Below are 18,562 nucleotides of genomic sequence, written 5' to 3' on the forward strand. Positions count from 1 at the left end.
TGTCATGTTAGTTTCTGCCTGTGTGAATGCTAAGTCACTTCAATTGTGTCCGACTCTTTGTGACCCTATGTGCCGTAGCCCACCAGGCTCCTCTGTCCATGTGATTCTCCTGGCAAGAATACTGGAGTGCGTTGCCATTTCCTTCTTCCAGGGATTTTCCCAACCCAGGGACGGAACCCAAGTCTCCCCATGTCTCCAGCATTGCAGGAGGATTCTTTACTGCTGATCCACCAGGGAATCTGTCTCTGCAAATGGCACAATTTCATTTCTTTTTATGGCTAATATTCCATTATATATATGTACCATATCTTCTTTATCCATTCCTCTGTTGATGGATGTTTAGTTTGTTTCCATGTCCTGGCTACTGTAAATAGTGTTGCAATAAACATTGGGATGCATGTATCTTTTGGAATTATAGTTTTTCCCAGGGGTTTGCCCAGGAGTGGGATTGCTGGGTCATATGTTAGTTCTACTTTTAGTTTTTTAGGAACCTCCAGACTGTTCTTCATAGTGGCTGTATCACTTTACACTCCTACCAACAGTGTAGGAGGGTTCCCTTTTCTCTAGACCCCCTCCAGCATTTGTTGTCTGTAGATTTTTTGTTGATGGCCAATCTAACCAATGTAAGGTGATACCTCATTGTCATTTTGATTTGCATTTCTCTAATAATTAGTGACGTTGAGCATCTTTTCCTGTTGAGCCTCTTAGCCATCCTGACATCTTCTTTGGAGAAACATCTGTTTAGGTCTTCTGCCTACTTTTTGATTGGGTTGTTTGCTTTTTTGATGTTAAGCTGCATGAACTATTTGTATGTTTCAGAGATGAAGCCCTTGTCAGTTGCTTCATTTGCAAATATTTTCTTCCAGATCTGATCCTGGCAGCTGCTCCCTCACCCCTCCCCACTTTGTGGGGGTCTCTGAGGCCCAGGCCTCGGCTCCTCTCAGTTGCTGCCCAGCCCGCAGAGGTTTTGCGTCTGGGGGTCAAGCCCATCTGGTCCTCTCTTCCCTACAGATATTGGCCCGGTGACCCTCACGTCGGACCCAGCGGTGTTTCAGAGGGAGCTGAGAGAACTCTATGTGCAGGTGGGCTGCCCCGCCTGGCTGCTGGTCCCCTGTGCCCTTCATCCCAGACCATGCCAGAGGCCCAGGTTATTGCCACACCTAGGGGCCAAGATGGTGCTTCCTACAGTGACCTGCCACCCAACACTGCCTGGGGCTCCCCCTCAGCTTGGAGGTCCTGGAGATTCCATACTGCTTGGGGTTCCTTCCTTTATTCAGTGACCAAATACCTACAGGAGTCCCTGGGCCTGGCACCTAGTAGGTCTTATTATTGACCGCATGGATGCAGGGGTGGAAGGAGGGGGTATATGACAGCTAAGGGAAGATGTATGCCTGCTAAGTCGCTCAGGTGTGTCCTACTCTTTGTGACCCCATGGACTGTAGCCCACCAGGCTCCTCTGTCCATTGGATTCTCCAGGCAAGAATAGTGGAGTGGGTTGCCATGCCCTCCTCCAGGGCATCTTCTAGACCCAGGGATGGAACCTGTGTCTCTTATGTCTCCTGCATTGGCAGGTGAGTTCTTTACCACTAGCACTGCCTGGGAAGCCCAAGGGAAGGTGCAAGAGAGATCAATTCAGACCCCCAAACCCAGCCCGAGACTGGGTCAGACATCCCATGGCTACCAGGGCTTTTTGGCCACACTGAACACCCTGGTCCAGCCTCTGTTTTCCTCCTGCCAGCTTCCTGAATGCAGGGCATTCTCTGATGTGTCCAGCTCATTGCCAAGTCCCCCAGGGCCCAGAACAGGGCCCGGCACACAGAACGAATGAGTGAACCAAGGAGAGAAGCATTTACTGAGGTTACCTTGTGCACATTCTGATTCTGGTGCTGGATGTGCAAACCTGGGGAGGCAGAAAGCTCCCGGCTTGGGAGTGGGGAGGGACGGCTGTGTGTTTATTTGGGATTGACTCCAAGGTGGGTTTGGTTTTCCCAGTGATATCACTTCCCAGCTCAGTGATAAAGAACCCACCTGTCAATGTAAGAGACTTGACTTCAATCCCTGGGTCCGATCCCTGGGTCAGGAAGATCCCTTGGAGAAGGAAATTGCAATCCCCTCCAGTATTCTTGCCTGGGAAATCCCATGGACAGAGGAGCCTGGTGGGCTACAGTCCATGGAGTTGCAAAGAGCTGGACATGACTGAGTGACTGAGCATGCAAGCATGCACCAGGGCAGGTTAGAGAGAAGGCTTGACAAGGTGGCTTTGAATGTTTCCCTCTGCCCATGTTTCACTCATGCCTTCTTTGGTGTACCTGTTAGATGCTTCCGTGGCTCCATCCTTCTTCCTCCACTTGTAGCACTCATCACCATGGTGATTAAATAACTGTGTCATGTTTATTAATGTAAAGTCTGCCTCCCTGCCAGACTCCATGGGAAGGAGGGACCATGTTCCTCGGGCATGAGTGAGTGAATGAAGAAATGAGTGAATGAATGATAGATGACGCAGGTGTGTCTCAGGGAAGGGTTAGGGACCCCTGGACAGGCGGGACAGAAGCCACTGAAGGGGACGCCGCCCCCCCCCAGGGTGGGTCCCACCTGGAGGAGGTGGGCGGCAGCTGCTGACCTGCCCTGTCCTGCAGGGAGGCGGGGACTGCCCAGAGATGAGCTTGGGGGCCATCAAGGCTGCCGTGGAGGTGGCCAACCCCGGCTCCTTCATCTACGTCTTCTCGGATGCCCGTGCCAAGGACTACCACAAGAAGGACGAGGTGCTGCGGCTCCTGCAGCTTAAACAGTCGCAGGTGAGCTACCGGCAGGGGCTCCGGGGGCCACTGGGGTCTCCGAGGGCAGCCCCGAGCCCCCGCCGGGAGAGCGGAGCTGGGGCTTCTCCTGCACAGCCTGGGTTCCAGTCCGCGCCAGCCGCGCTGGCCAGCCCACTGGTGGAGCCGGGCTGCGAAGTCCAAGTGTGTTCTCATGCTCCGGCCCCGCCCTCCGGGCTCACGCCTCCCTGGCGGGGGCCCACTTTTGATACAGACCACAGCACTCCTCCGCTCCCTTCACACCCCGTCCGAGTCTGGGCGATCCATCTTTCTCCTGGCGTCTCCTCTGCTCCCCGTCTGTCATTCTTCACCCATTGTCTCAGGGTCTGGAAGATGCGTTGGGGCTTTGGCTCCTGGCTGTCACAGCGATCGGTGGGGGAGGCGGGGGTGGGGTGGGGTTGCAGGGAGGAATCCCTGGGGAAGACCTCAAGAGCTGGGACTCCTCTCTGGATAGGAAAACTCCTTTGTTCTCTCATCTAGAAAAAACGCGGGTTCTCCAAGGTTCTTCTAGCTCTGCGGCGTCCGGGGGCCACTTGGAGCAGAGTCGATTTCACTCCCTCCCTTGTAGATTTCATAACGGCTCCTGGTGTATTCCTGGCCAGTGATGGACACGTGACCTGCATCCATCCTGAGCCCCGCAGGGCGGGGACTCTCATCATTCCCATTTCACAGGTGGATCACCGGAGCCCAGAGAGATGACAGGGCTTCCTCCGGGTCACTCCCTCCTGGTCTGGCCGCCCCTCCCCACTCCATTCACTCTGAAGGTGGTGAGGACGCCGTGAGCCAGGCTGCCCGTCTGTCTTCTAGGTGGTCTTCGTGCTGACGGGGGACTGTGGTGACCGCACCCACCCTGGCTACCTGGCCTACGAGGAGATCGCTGCCGCCAGCTCCGGGCAGGTGTTCCACCTGGATAAGCAGCAGGTGACCGAGGTGAGCCTGCCCTGACATCCCCGTGTCCCTGGGCGGCTCTGCCCGTCAGCTGGTTTCCAGGAGCAGTGCTGAGTGCTCGCCTCACAGCAGGAAGCCTGGTGCTCAGGGCTTTTTGACTTCATCTTGAAGAACCCTCTTAGTCAGCCCCCAAAAGTAGGTGCTGCAGGTATTTCAGTTTTGCCGGTAAAAATGTCTGGGGCCTGAAGGAATATCCTGGGTTTTAAACCCGGGATCCCCAGCAAGTACAGGCTGGCAGGATGGATCTAGCAAAGCTCGGCAGAGTAGGGATGTTAAGGGGAGCTTCTCTCCAGAGTCGAGGAGCCCAGGGGTGGCTGGAGGATCACCAGGGCTGTCAGATTCAGGCTGTGTTGCTGGGACAAGCTGTGCTTGAGGACTTGGCAGGGAGGGGCTTGCTTGACACACTGTGGCCCGACATGCAGGGCCGCCGATGGCCCAGCTGACCAGACGTCTGTCCTGGTCTCGGTCTTGGAGCAGGAGCCCCTCCTCCCTCCCCTCCGGGCTCCATCAGTTGCTCAGATCTCTCCCAGTTCTCCCTCTGCCCCGCACGTCCATTCCTCCCCAGGAGCCAGAGGCATCCTTCCAGTGGCATGCTGGTAAATGTTTCACGACCATCTCTCTCTGGAAGGAACAAGAATGCCCATTTCCCCAGTGTAAATACTCCGACTTGGGCTGGTTTCAAGCTGCCATCATAAAGTCAGAGAGCATGGGAAGTGATGCTCGCAATCTGCTGTCTTGGGCCTGTGTGAGCCAGCTCCTACATCCCACCGGATCCTCTAAAACAAATCCAACCAGCAGGCCCCTCCACGTAATGCCCTGGGGAAGGTCCAGACGCTGATCTGAGTTCTGCCTCTCCCAGCCCACCGCCTGTGTTTCCCCCCCTTGCCAGGCGCTGCTGCCGCTGCCTCTCTGCTTTCTTCCACGTCCTGTGTCTTTTCTACCTCAGGGCCTTTGCTCATGTGGCTTCTTTTTCCAGCTCCCCCTCCCCAGTTCCTCATCTTTCCAGTCTGAGTGGAATCACGCCTGCCTTGATTTTTGTCAAGATTAAGTCTCCTTTCATACCCCCTCGAAGCTCCCTGGGGGGCTTTATATAATCATAATTTTACAACCGTGTGATTATTTAATGCTGTTAGGCTGTGAGATCCCCGAGGGCAGGGCCCTTAAGGTCCCATTTATGACTGTGTCCCCAGCACCCGGCGCAGCCTCCCGTCTGGAGCAGGTGCTTGCTGAGTCGATGGACACAGACAATTGGCGAATCGATGATGTGGGGTCCCTCGGGCTGGAGGGAGAGGAGAGTGGGAGGAACAGCATCTCTGAGGCCGCTGCGGCGCGGCCTCCCGCCAGCCCGTGTGTTGTATATTTTCGTCTCCAGGGCCGTGTTTAGGTTAGCGCCTTGGCTCCCTGTTGACAGATGGCGTTTATGGTTCTCTGCGACACGCCAGGATTTATTTCTTTTGGCATGTCAGCCTGCTCTGGCACCGAGCCGCCCAAGCAAGTGTGGGAAGCATTTCAGAGTGGAGTGATGGCTTGGTCCTTGTTTGGGGGTGCATCTTATCTGAACAGTTGCTCAGGAACTGGGTTCCTGCCAGGGGTCAGTCAGATGCCAGGCAGCAGGTGAGTTGGTGGAGGACGGCTTGCTTAGGTGTGGGGCCGGACTCTCCAAGCCTCTCACTCGAGACATGGAAACTGGGGCGATCCCCTGGCTCCTGGCCTTGGTGCCCGCCTTCTGCTGTGGGAGCCTGGCTGGGCAGCACCTGTCTGATGTACTGGGATCTCCAGTGACCAGGACTGGTTGCCCCTGGGTAGGGGCCTGGGTCCCTCCCCTCCCTGCAAACAGCGCCATCATCTGTTAGCTTCATGCCTTGTACCTGGCCCCTTCCAGATGTCCCCAGACATTTGGCAATGGTCACCACCAACCTCCACCCCCAGGAGAGAAGAAACGGTGCCTTTGCCTGGCTAGAAGCTGCCAAAGTGCCCACATCCTGCCTGTTTGTCCTTTTACCTTTTCAGAGCATGTCTGGTGTGCCAGGCGTGGCACATTTTGCCCTCACTTTTCTCTTTGTTTATTGAGCACCTGCTACATGCCGGGGCAGCTTTAAATGCAGGCCGCCAAGAGATAATCCATCAAGCTTAGATTTCATGCTTTCAGGCATTTAACTTTCTCTGCCTTTGAGATTCTGGAGTGACAAAAGGAAGGTGAAGATCCTCTCCCCGCTGGCAGAGGTATTTTGGAGCTTTTGCCATCCTTCGATGGCCAGTGGGGGTGGGCATTAACCAGGGGAAAAGCGAACTGCCCCCTGAGACAGTGAGCGGGGAGGGGGCGGGAAAGTGGAATTAACAGGTGAGGAGACACAGGCTCTGGAGGTGACCCCGTCCTGGATCCTTCTCTGGGGAGGTGGGGTGGGAGGGGGTGTCGGGTCACATGCTGGCTTCAGACTCCTCTCCAACTCTGCCACCTGTCTGCTCTGTGACCTTGAGCATGGCGCTTGACCTCTCTGGGCCTCCGTTTCCTCATGTTCACAGTTGGGTCATGAGGGCCCCTGCCTGGAGAGATGGTGGCGAGGGTGGGAGGAAGACCCACCCTTGGGAGGGAGCCCTGAGTGAGAATTAGTGGTGGCCACGGGCTCTCCAGCCCCGTGCTTCGATAGGGAGTACAGAATACACACTCGCAGAGGTCCAGGGAGCCCCCCTCAAGATTAAGAGCTCTCTCGGGATAAGGTTCTCAGGAAGGTAGAACCTGGGGACAGTGCGCCGTGATGCCCAGTTGGCAGAGGCCCTCAATTTTCTGATCTGTGGCTCGTGAGGTCCATTCAGTGACCACTCCCCACCCCCATCCTGCCTCACTGCCCCAGCTTCCTCAGCCTCTCTGGCTGTCAGATGTCTGGGAGGAGCCTTGGTCGGGGGTGGTGGTGATTTATCTGCTGTGAAGGGCTGAGCGGCAACCATCTGGCCGGGGTAGCAGCGCCAGATTCTCTCATTCCTTCCCCGTCAGTGACAGAGAGACGAGACCCAGCGCATTGCTGGCTGCCAGGCCCCCGGTCCTGCTGACATCTGGAAGTCATTACCTTCGCAAATAAACATTAAGCCCACTTGATGAAGCCTCTCTGCTCAGGAGTGTCCCTAGATTCCTCTCTGAGCCCCGGAGCCATCGCCAGGTCCAGCAGGCTTTGCCCCCAGGCCCGGGCCTGCGGGGGTCTGGGCTTGCTGTGGGGTCAGAGGGTCTGCACCCCCAGCTCTGGAGCGGCGATGTGTTACAGGGCAGCCCTTGTGGGTGGGCCGCCCCCTGATGGGGTCGCTGGCCTTCTGGCCCATCTCAGCCCTCTCTCCATGGCGTGGTTCAGTAGCCTGAGCTCTTGGGCATCTTCTCTCCATCAAAACATCCTAGAAAGAGCTTGTCATGACAGTTGCAACACAGTAGCGGGTGTGGGGTGCGTCTGGGTAACTGTCAGATGGTGCTGCCACCACCACCTGCCAGCTTTGCTGGGTTATGATTTCCTCCTGACCCCTGACAAGGCCTGGCCCTGGGCGAAGGGGACAGTGGTCAGAGAGCTGTTGCTTTGCTGTGGGGGAGCTGCCTCACTTACTGGGCCAGCTTCTGTCCGCCTTTCTAGCTGGGAGCCTTGGCTGCTACGTCCCGTCCACCCCCGCATGGACAAATAACCTTGTCCTCATTTCTTAACCCGAACAGGTGGGATCTTTTTAAGAGAAACATTATTTAGAAAGTCGGGCAAAAACAGAAGAATAAAGTAGCTCCAAATGTAAAAACAGAAGAGTTTCAGAACACAGGATTCTTGTCCCGTGATAACTGAAATCTTGCTGTAAAATCTAGGCACATGTGTTTCAGCTCGGTCTCATCAAAACGTAGTCACTTTCCAAATCTCGAGCAGTTCTTCCAATTCCTTTCTCTTCCATGGAAGATCACATGGTAGGCAGAGCTGAAGGACTGTGATTTAGAGCGAGGATGACCAGTATGTAGCATGCCAGACACCACTTTCTAATTCCATATCCATGGCAGACATTGCTAATCAATTACAGACCTTTTTCTAATTGAGTCTGAATGTGGCTTCGCATTTCTCCAAATGGCATTCCAAGAAGTCACTGCCAGTTGATTAGAGTTGGCAAGCGACAGGAGAGCACTATGGTTGCTCAGGTATATTTTAAAGTCATACTTGTAAACATATACTCGTTCCTTTTAGATGATTTTTACTTAAAAATTTCCTATGAGAAGTGTCAAAGATATTAAAAAGTAAAAAAAAAAGGTACTATCTAGATTTAGCAATTCACATTTTTGCTCTGGCTGCTACATCTCTCTCTTTCTATACTTTTTGTTGAATCATGACACCGTATCTATCCATAAATAATTCAGTGTGGATTAAAAAAAATAGACTCCAGCATAACCCTTAGTATCACCTAATATAATGAATAGTACTTTGCAAGTATCATCTGATGCCAAGTCCATATTTAAATTTCTCTATTTGTCCTCAGGATGTTAAATCAGGTTTTAATCAAGGGCTGTGCACTTTATGGGGTTGTTATGTCTGTTAAGTTTCCTTAAATCTGGAGGGGATCCATCCTTTTTTCAGGCCACTAACTTGTTGGAGAGGCGTTGATTATATAATGTTCTGTGTTCTGGATTCATCTGATTGCTTCCTTATGGTGTCCCGTAAGTGGTCTCCCCCACTTGTGCCTTTACCCCCTCTAAGCTGGAAAGTGAAAGTGTTAGTTACTCAGTGGGGTGTCTGGCTCTGTGCGACCCCATGGACTGTGGCTCGTTAGACTCCTCTGTCCATGGAATTCTCCAGGCAAGAATACTGGAGTGGGTTGCCATGCCCTCCTCCAGGAGATCTTCCTCACCCAGGAATCGAACCCGGGTCTCTTGCACTCCAGGCAGATTCTTTACCGTCCGAGCCTGGAAGTTAGCTTTAAATGACTATTCAGATGGAGGCTGACCTTTGTGGCAGGAGTATTTCATCCTTGGTGCTCTGTGTGTGTTTTCTTTTGCATCACACCAGGAGGGAAATGATGTCTGATTGTCCCCGTTACTGATGACCAGTTTGATCGGTTAAAGTGGTGACAGCCAGCTCTCTGCATGGCAAGCCTTTGTTTTTTCCTTTCTGACCCAAGGGGTCGGTGGGGTCACTCTGGGGCTCTAGTTCCCCAGGAGCTTTTCATCTCATGGTTTTAGCATTCACTGAGGATGCTTGCCTGAAACAATAATTTTATTAGGAGGTTGCAAAAAGATGGTTTCCTAATTGCATCATTCCTTCCACATTTGTTAATGGGCGTTCTCCCACGAAGAAGAGCATTTGCTTCTCCAAAGGGGTGATTTGGTTCCTCTGAAGTCACGGTTCCCACTGAAAAAATAGGGATCACACTTCTTTCTCTTTAATTAAGAATTTGCTTTTATTGGTGGCAAGTGAGGTTTTGTTGCTTTGAATTTTGATTTTCTTTTTTGAGTGTTTTTGTGGCGCTTAGATTACATGGTGCTTCCCCGGTGGCTCAGACGGTACAGAACCTGCCTGCAATGCAGGAGACCCGGGTTTGGTCCCTGGGTCGGCAAGATCCCCTGGAAAAGGGGATGGCTATCCACTCCAGTATTCTTGCCTGGAAAATTCCATGGATAGAGGAGCCTGTCAGGCTACAGTCCACAGGGTGTCAAAGAGTCAGACAGGACTGAGTGACTAACTTAGATTGTATAATTCGGTGTGGTTTGATTGATTATAGTCATTATTCTTTTGGAGGCTCAAAGTCTGTCGCATTTAGCCAACAGGAGCTCCTTTATGCTGGTTCCTATGTCCTTCTGATAGGTCTCCATTACTCTTGTTTTTTTGTCTTGTCACATAGCTTGCAGGATCTTAGATCCCTGACCAGGGATTAAACCTGTGTCCTCAGCTGTGAAAACTCAGAGCCCTAACCACTGGCCCACCAGGGAATTCCCTGTCCCCATTAGTCTTTGAGACCTTCCTTGCTTTATGAAATTACCAGTAGTCCTAGGCTTTCCTTGTATATTGCCTGCCCCAGACTGGAAATCAGCCATTTCTCCAAGGAACTCTGGGGGAAAACAGTAGTTAGAAACCACTGGGTTCTGAATTCACTTGGAATAAATTTATATTTAAAGAAAATCCTTGCAGCTCTCTCCGGGCCGTAAGAGAAAAATCTTGGTTGAGGTTTCCTTCCTTGCTTTATCCTACAAGAGACATAAAATGGTTTCGCAACCACAATACGGCTAGTTCTGATTGTTATTGTTGTTGTTCAGTTGCTAAGTCATATCTGACTCTTTGTGACCCCAGTGGACTGCAGCACACCAGGCTTCCTTCCCTGTCCTTCACTGTCTCCTGGAGTTTGCTTAAATTTATGTCTATTGAGTCGGTGATGCCATCCAACCATCTCATCCTCTGTCACTGCCTTCTCATCCTGCCCTCTGTCTTTCCCAGCATCAGGGCCTTTTCCAGTGAGTTGGCTCTTTGCATCAGGTGGCCAAAATATTACAGCTTCAGCTTTAGAATCAGTCCTTCCAATGAATATTCATGGTTGACTTTCTTTAGGATTGACTGGTTTGATCTCCTTGCAGTCCAAGGGACTCGCAAGAGTCTTCTCCAGCACCACAATTCAAAAGCATCAGTTCTTCAGCACTCAGCCTTCTTTATGGTCCAACTCTCACATCCGTACCTGACTACTGGGAAAACCACAACTTTGACTGTATGGACCTTTGTTGGCAAAGTGATATCTCTGCTTTTGAATATGTTGTCTAGGTTTGTCATAGCTTCCCTTTCAAGGAGCAAGTGTCTTTTAATTTCATGGCTGCAGTCACCATCCACAGTGATTTTGGAGCCCAAGAAAATGAAATGTCACTGCTTCCGCTTTTTCCCTTCTATTTGCCATGAAGTGATGGGACTGGATTCCATGATCTTAGTTTTTTGAACATTGAGTTTTAAACCAGGTTTTTCACTCTCCTCTTTCACCTTCATCAAGAGGCTTTTTAATTCCTCTTCACAGGGGACATAAAATGATTTCACAATCACAATACAATTAGTTCTGCCAACTGCCAACTGCTAAATAAAAGTTTCTTTGCACTTTCTTTTTTCGCCCTCAGGGTGGCTCTCACTGAGAAAGTGCAGTGGAACTCCTTGGTTTCTGATTGACTTGGTGCTAACCCTTTCCCTCATATTGGGGTTATGATATCAATTTGTCATACAGTCAGTTCATGTTTCATTATGATTCTGTTTTAGGGTTTGCACAGAATGCTTCTTGACATAACTTGCCTTGAAAAGAGGTGGTTCAAAACTGGAGAGGTTCCCCCCCTCCTTCTCTTTTGGTTTTCTTACTGGAACCTGAGTGGCTCAGCTGTTGCTAAAGAGGAGATGTGAGCTGGGGTGGGCGGTGGCTGGAGCTGAGCATTTGTGAGATGAACTTGAGGAGCCTGTTCAAAAGGTGTGTGCCCTGCGGTGTCACACACAGTGAGCATGTGTCCTGAGCCCCTTACCCTGCCCAGCCGCTGAGCCTGGGTCACAGCAGAGAGTCTCTGACCACATGGGGCTCCCAGGCCAAGAGGGGTGACGGGCGTGAATCTAACCAGGAGCTGGCTGCTGAGGAAGGGGCAGGGATTTCTGCAAAGAGAAGAGCATGTGTGGTGGGGAGCTGTCCAGGGGGCATGGGACGGGGGGCCAGCCTGGCAAGCATGGGGGCATCAGGAGCATCATGACCTTGGGTCAGGTTGAACAGGTGAACCAGAGAACACAGGGACTTAGAGACCATGATAAGTCTTGGACAGACAAGATAATTTTGTGCTTAGTAGAGACTGTCTTGGCGGGGATTTGAGAACCTCCTGAAATCATGCTCTAAATGTGTGCCTAGTAGGATGTTCTGAAGAGTTATCTGTCACCTGATTTTTCAATGGGACTTGTCAAAAACATAAGATTTTATTATTTTTTATTTCAATTTAATTTTTTGGGCCATGCCATGCACAGGGCTTGTGGGATCTTAGTTCCCTGACCAGGGATGGAATCCCAAACCTCAGCTGTCAGACCATGGAGTCCTAACCACTGGACTGCCAGGGAATTCCCCAAATGTAAGAATAAGCAATTGTATAACCAAGGATATTAGATTTCTCAGTGTTGTGATAAGGGTCAGGAGCAGACTGTCCGCTTAAAGACATGGTCCTGCTTAGAGAGCATGGTGCCTGGTGGAGGATGTCATCTGAGGGCCCTTGGGCAGGGATAGTGAACCACGTTGCTCTCGGGGAGATCCCGGACTTCCAGGGTGCATCAGTGTGTAGGAAGCACCAGGAGGGCTTCCTGGAGGAAGTGATGGATGTCATAGAAATTGGCCATGTGACGAAGGAGGAGCGTCATCCCATCAGGGGGGTGCCCTCACCTCCTTCAATCTGGGCTGAGTCCTCTGGATGCCTTCATTCAGGTGTCATAGCTCTGAGACCACAGGCCAAGAGGGAAGTGGTGTGTGAATCAGGTCCAGTGTAGGGCAGTGGGGACTGTGACAGCCTCAAGTGACCTGGAAAGCCTGTATGCCGCCTGAAAGTCACCAGGGGACCAGACGCTGCACACAGCTTGCAGCCTGCTAGGGACCCACCTCTGGTGGGCCAGACACAAGCAAGGCATCATGGGCACCTGCTGGCATCAGCCTTGCTCTCCTGCCTCCCAGGTGCTGAAGTGGGTGGAGTCAGCCATCCAGGCCTCCAAGGTGCACCTGCTGTCCACGGACCACGAGGAGGGCGGCGAGCACACGTGGAGGATCCCCTTTGACCCCAGCCTGAAGGAGGTCACCATCTCCCTGAGTGGCCCAGGGCCCGAGATCGAAGTCCGAGACCCGCTGGGTACGTGAGCCCCAGGGCTGGCCTCCTCCTTGGCCCTGAGACTGAAATAAAAGCCCAGGATGGGACAGAGAGGAGGCCAGGGGATTTTGGACACAAGACTCCAGGAGCATGGAGGGTAAGGGAGATGCTGAGTGGAGGGCAGAGAGGGTGCCTACAGTGGGTGAGGATTCAGGGAGGCCATTAGCAGCCCAGCGAGGGGAATTAAAATGATGACAGTCCCCGGGGCTGCCAGATTCACATGGCATCTTCCCTGGGTTCTCTCTTCAGTGGCATGGAGAGTCAGTGGGGCAAGAATTAGTGGCACAGTGCAGAGATGGGGGCTCTGGGAGGTGGGGTGACTTGTCAGGGTCATGCAGGCTCCATATGATCTGGACCCGGCTGCCTGGTGCCGTGGTGTTCCAAGGATGTCCTGAGTACTCTGGTCCAGAGGCTAGGAGTACAGCCAGCACCTGGGGAGGGATGAAGATGGAGAGCTGGAGGAGGGACAGGCCCGGGTACCACCAAAGGCTTCTTGTCAGCTCCTCTAGGAAGCCCGAGGCTGGTGTTGGAGGGCTGCAGGTTCCTGGGGATGGGGAGCAGTACTCTGTCAACCCCAGAAAAAAGTCGGGGGCTGAGCAGGTCCTGGGGCTTCCACAGGGAGGATCCTGCAGAGAGACGACGGCCTCAATGTTCTCCTCAGCATCCCTGACTCCGCCAAGGTCGTGGCCTTTAAGCCCGAGCATCCCGGACTGTGGTCCATCAAGGTAGGAGGCCTTGGGTTCCTGCGGTTGGGGAGACCAGCTTCACCAAGCTGAGACATCGTCTTCCTCTTGCCTGGGCCCTCAGGAGCCTAGGGCCCGGGGAAGCTGAGGGTTGGAGTGTGGGCAGTGATGTGGGCATATCAATAGAAGTAGAGGGGCAAGATCAGAGGAGGAGTATTCTGCTTTGCACCAGTGAGAGAAGGGGAGTGGTTTCGCGTTAGTGAGGGGGCTTCAGAGAAGGGCTTGGAGAAACCACTCGAGTGTCCACAGGGGGGCGGCAGGGGTGGCTCAGGACCCTGTCCTTTGAGGAGTGCGCGGAAGAGGCTAGGGTGACCTTGGGCTCAGAGGCACAGGGCCGGCAGCAGGGCAGAGTCTGTTCTAACCTGCCAGGGGCTGGGGGCCTGGGGCTGGGGGCAGGGCTCCTGGCCAAGCACCTGGGATGGGGCGGGCTGCTGTCTCGGGAGCACACAGCTGATCAGCAAATAGTTCTGGAGCCCCTGCTGGGTGCTGGGCTTCCCCGGTGACTCAGTGGTTGGGAACCTGCCTGCCAAGCAGGAGACTTGGAAGACGCAGCTTCAGTCCCTGGGTGGGGAAGATCCCCTGGAGAAGGAAGTGGCAACCCACTCCAGTATTCATGTCTGGGAAATGCTATGGACAGAGGAGCCCAGTGGGCTACAGTCCACGGGGTCGCAAAAAGTCAAACACGACTGAGTGGCTAAACCAACAGCAACTGGGTGCCAGGCACAGTGCTGGGCACTGCGGGCACTGCTGTCCTTCAGGTTCGGAACGTCTTTGGGCCGAGAGCTCTCATGCCAGTGGGGAAGGCAAGGCAGGGGTTAGATGTGCAGGGGGACAGAGGGGACCTGTGGGTGTTGGGGTGGGGAGTGGAACGACAGGGCCGCTTCGAGAGTCCCGCTCAGGCAGTGCCATGGCTGGTTTCTTCCTCTCCAATGGGGGAGTATCGTGCTGGGTCTCCAGGGAGCGGGTGAGTCACCCACAAGTCTGCAAAGGTGGGAGAATTCCAGCTGCTGACTCCAGGCTGGGTCAGGTCAGCCACCTCCCACCTGGAGCTGGGGGGCTGGGGTCAGACACCCCAGTGACGCAAGCCTGGGCCTGGGCTAGGTCTACAGCAGTGGCCGCCATTCGGTCAGGATCACGGGCATCAGCAACATCGACTTCCGAGCTGGCTTCTCCACTCAGCCGTCTCTGGACCTCAACCACACCATCGAGTGGCCCCTGCAAGGTACGGTGCTCTGGGCCCTGGGGCGATGCAAGGCTGCCTTCTGCAGGGGTGGGGTTCACCTTTGGGAAGTTGAGGGTTGCAGTTCCGGGGGGCAGCCATGAGCCTGTGACTATGGAGTAGGCTTGCAGGGGTTGGTCCAGCCTCTCTCTCACATCACAGTGAACTGCGCCCAGGGCTAGCACCTTCTCTTTGGGTTCCAGCCAGGGTGACCCTGGGACCATTTACTTTTAGAACTTCCTTCCTGTCCCTCAAGGGCTCCATGAGGTCAGACTGTCCCCCTAACCCACCTTTCCCTTTCTCTTTGTCAAGATTTGTCTGTCTTGAGCCCCACTTCTTCCAGTGAACATCAGGCTGTTGTTCAGGGGCTAAGTTGTGTCCAACTGTTTGTGACCCCACGAACTGCAGCACATCAGGCTTCCCTGTCCCTTGTTATCTCCTGGAGTTTTCTCAAACTCATGTCCATTGAGTCAGTGATACCATCCAGTCATCCCATCCTCTGTCGCCCCCTTCTCCTCCTGCCTTCAGTCTTTCCCAGCATCAGGGCTCAGAAATGTGGCCTCTTGCCATGAGGCCATTTGGAGGGTTTTTCTGGGACCAGCTGAACAGAGAGATGGGAGAGACTAGGTCAGAGCATATTAAAAAGCAGAGACATCACTTTGCTGACAAAGGTCCATATAGTAAAAAATATGGTTTTCCCATCAGTCATGTATGGAAGTGAGAATTGGACCATAAAAAAGGCTGATCACCAAAGAATTGGTTATCTCAAATTGTGATGCTGGAGGAGACTCTTAAGAGTCCCTTGGATGCAAGAAGGCCAAACTAGTCAATCCTGAAGGAAATCAACCCTGAATATTCATTGGAAGTACTGATGCTGAAGCTCCAATATTTTGCCTACCTGATGTGAAGAACCAACTCATTGGAAAAGACTCTGGTGTTTTCCGGGAAAGAAATCTCTGGGAAAGATTGAGGGCAGGAGGAGGAGGGGGTGACAGAGGATGAGATGTTTGGATGGCATTACAGACTCAGTGGACACAAGTTTGAATGAACTCTGGGAGACAGTGAAGGACAGGGAAGCCTGGCGTACTGCAGTCCATGAGGTCGCAAAGAGTGGGACTCAGGGGCTGAGTAACAGCAGGGCCAGGTCAGATAACTCTGGACCATGGAACAGTGACCCCAAAGTGTTGATACTGGGTCCTTAGGGCTTTCTTTCAAGTCTATATGTCCTCTAATGTTTGTCATTCTTGTCAGCCTTTATGGGTTTCCCTGCCAGGACCAGCAGCGATATCTTCAAAATGAAAAGTGGGCTGCTTGTTCATTCTGTTTGTTTTTGCCAATAGCAAGGAGGTGGGAGGGAGGCAAAGAAACTTAACTCCTATTCTAAAGCCAAGAGAGATGAGAAATCCTAAGTGAAGTGCTATGGGGGTGGCAGGGGAGAGTTTGAAAGCAGAGCGGTCCTCAGGGACAGTCCCCGTGGGAGAGGGTGAAGGGGGCCATGTGTGACCCTCTTTGGTTTCTGCTTTTGATAAAGATGTGGCTCCATCCAAGACATTTTTTAAAAGCGAGAAAAACAGCAGGGCAATCGCAAATGATAAATGATGATTGGCACTTGACCCCGGGGCACCAGGGAGTGGGAGAGGCTGAAGCGAACTGAACAGTGGGGGCCTGGGCCACGGGAGCAGCTGCTACGTGCCTTTGGCTGGTTATTGCAACATGGGAAGGAAGCCCAGCACTGACACACTTGATTTTTCAAAGAAATCTGGACTTCTAGATTTGAACATGCCCTTTCTAGACTGTTTGACATTTTTTTCAAAAGATGGAAGGCATTTCATGGATCACATCTACCACATCCTTTGGTTCCCAGTTTATGATCAGAGAGGGGGAGAGAGAGAGAGAGAGAGAGGGAAGAATAGCCATCTGAAAAGGGAGCGACCTAACAGTTTCCAAACCAACTTAGAAGATTGGGAAACCCAAGTCCAGTTCTGGCTTTCCTGGGATGGTGTGGAAAGTACATTTCCAATGAGATGGGAAGGGAAACCACAGGAAAGCCAAGCGGGAATCAGCATTCCCAAACTGGGGTGTGTATCTCACCTCGGCCGGTCCCAGAGCCTGTCGGTTGACAGCCAACACCAGAGTTAGTAGCGGGATGGGAGGGTGCCCTTTCTCAGCTCTCTCCGTGAGCGCCCCTGTCTGCGGAGCAGAGGTGATGCAATCATGGAAAGTCATGTGAGTGGTGTTTCAGGACCACGGACAGTAGCAACCCCCCTTCTCTCCTCATCCCACCCAGCATTCCTTGGCCTGGGGAAGAGAAGGTGAGGGAACGGGTGAAGGCGGACCAAGCAGGCTGGGCCCCTAGCCATGGCCCTGGGGTGGGGCCCCTGCTTGGGGAGTCTCGTGGAGCCCAGCACAGGTGCCAGCACCTCCTTCCCCGCCCTTTCCTCTGCAGGCGTGCCCATCTCCCTGGTGATCAACTCCACGGGCCTGCGGGTGCCTGGCCGCCTGGACTCAGTGGAGCTCTCACACAGCTCAGGGCGGTCGCTCCTGACTTTGCCCACACAGCCCCTCTCCAATGGGTCAACCCACCAGCTGTGGGGTGGGCCGCCCTTCCACAGCCCCCAGGAGCGTTTCTACCTCAAGGTGAAGGGCAAGGATCATGAGGGAAACCCTCTCCTCCGTGTTTCTGGAGTTTCCTACCGTGGGGTGACTCCAGGTGAGTAATTGACTCCTGCCACCCCCAGCTCCCTGGCTCCCTTGCAGGCTTATTTCTCCCTGGAAGTCTTTCCTGATTCAATTAGATTAGGAAATGTTTATTCATTAAATTGCAGGCTCTGCAATACATTATGCCTAATACTGAGATGCTTCAAATGCAGTTTTCAGCTCCAGGGTTTACTGCAAAGTCATCTATGCATCCGTAAATCCATCCATGCATCTATCCATCCATCCATCCACCTGTGCGTTCAACATTCACTTTGCATCAGTCATGGTTCTAGAAACTGTAGCCACAACAGTGGGCAGGGCAGTGAATATAGGTACGCCCTTGCATAATCATAATTACTATCATCGTCATAGCGATGGTAACACTAACCTAATCACCGTTTTGAGCACGTCTCGTGGGACAATCCTGGGCCAAGCACTTGCCATGCATTTGTTCATTAAATGCTTATACCAGTTCCTTTTTTCCCCCCCTCCTGCTCTAAAGGGTTTCTTTTTATAATCTCTTGCATGCTCCTTGTAAAATCTATCTTTTCAAGCCTTTTACTTTGAGATGTTCTTGAGGAAGTGAAGTGTGAAGTGCTAGTCACTCAGTTGTATCCAACTCTTTGCGACCCCATGGACCATAGCCCACCAGTCTCCTCTGTCCATGGAATTCTCCAGTCTAGAATACCAGAGTGGATAGCCATTCTCTTCTCCAGGGGTTCTTTCCAGCCCAGGGATTGAACCTTGGTCTCCCGTGTTGCAGGCAGATTCTTGACTGTGAGCCACCAGGCAAGCCCAAGGTTACCATAATAGTAATAAATTTCTTCATTTACCTTCTCCTGTATTAACAGCTTCTTTTTCTCATTTTTTGAAATTGAAGTTTAATTGCTTTACAATGCAGTGTTAATTTCTGCTGCTCAACAATAGGGATCAGCTATATGCATACATATATCCCTTCCCTCTTGAGCCTCCCTCTCCCCCCACCCCACCCCCATCCCTCTAGATCATCACAGAGCACTGAGCTGACCTCCCTGTGTTCTTACACCCAGTTCTGAGATGTGTCTCCATTTATTGCTGGGGAACTGAGACCACTGATTTTACAGGGTTGCTCGGAGGGTTGCATAAACTAATGCACGTAACAAACAAGATGGCTCTCAGATGCTCAGAGGCTGTACCCAGGGTGTGGGGACCGTGAACCACGCCCCTCCACGTGGCTGCTGGCACTGTGATGTCACTGTAGGCACGAGTCACCTCGTGTCCCCACCTTTGGTCGTGTTGTGCTGTTTCCCACGTG

General features: G+C 52.7%; 1 protein-coding gene across 2 annotated transcripts in view; it reads left to right on the top strand.

The window, feature by feature from the left end:
- Positions 1–18,562, top strand: part of HMCN2 (hemicentin 2) — a 185,613-nt gene that overhangs the window by 22,757 nt on the left and 144,294 nt on the right. For both annotated transcript variants that reach the window (XM_043469851.1, XM_043469852.1), the window contains exons 2-8: positions 1,012–1,082; positions 2,637–2,795; positions 3,621–3,743; positions 12,420–12,591; positions 13,228–13,334; positions 14,454–14,574; positions 17,018–17,281. In XM_043469851.1, the coding sequence (XP_043325786.1) occupies positions 1,012–1,082; positions 2,637–2,795; positions 3,621–3,743; positions 12,420–12,591; positions 13,228–13,334; positions 14,454–14,574; positions 17,018–17,281 (1,017 nt within the window). The remainder of the gene's footprint in view (positions 1–1,011; positions 1,083–2,636; positions 2,796–3,620; positions 3,744–12,419; positions 12,592–13,227; positions 13,335–14,453; positions 14,575–17,017; positions 17,282–18,562) is intronic.

This window comes from Cervus canadensis, chromosome 5 (assembly GCF_019320065.1).
Source record: "Cervus canadensis isolate Bull #8, Minnesota chromosome 5, ASM1932006v1, whole genome shotgun sequence".
In the NCBI taxonomy this organism is placed as follows: domain Eukaryota; kingdom Metazoa; phylum Chordata; class Mammalia; order Artiodactyla; family Cervidae; genus Cervus; species Cervus canadensis.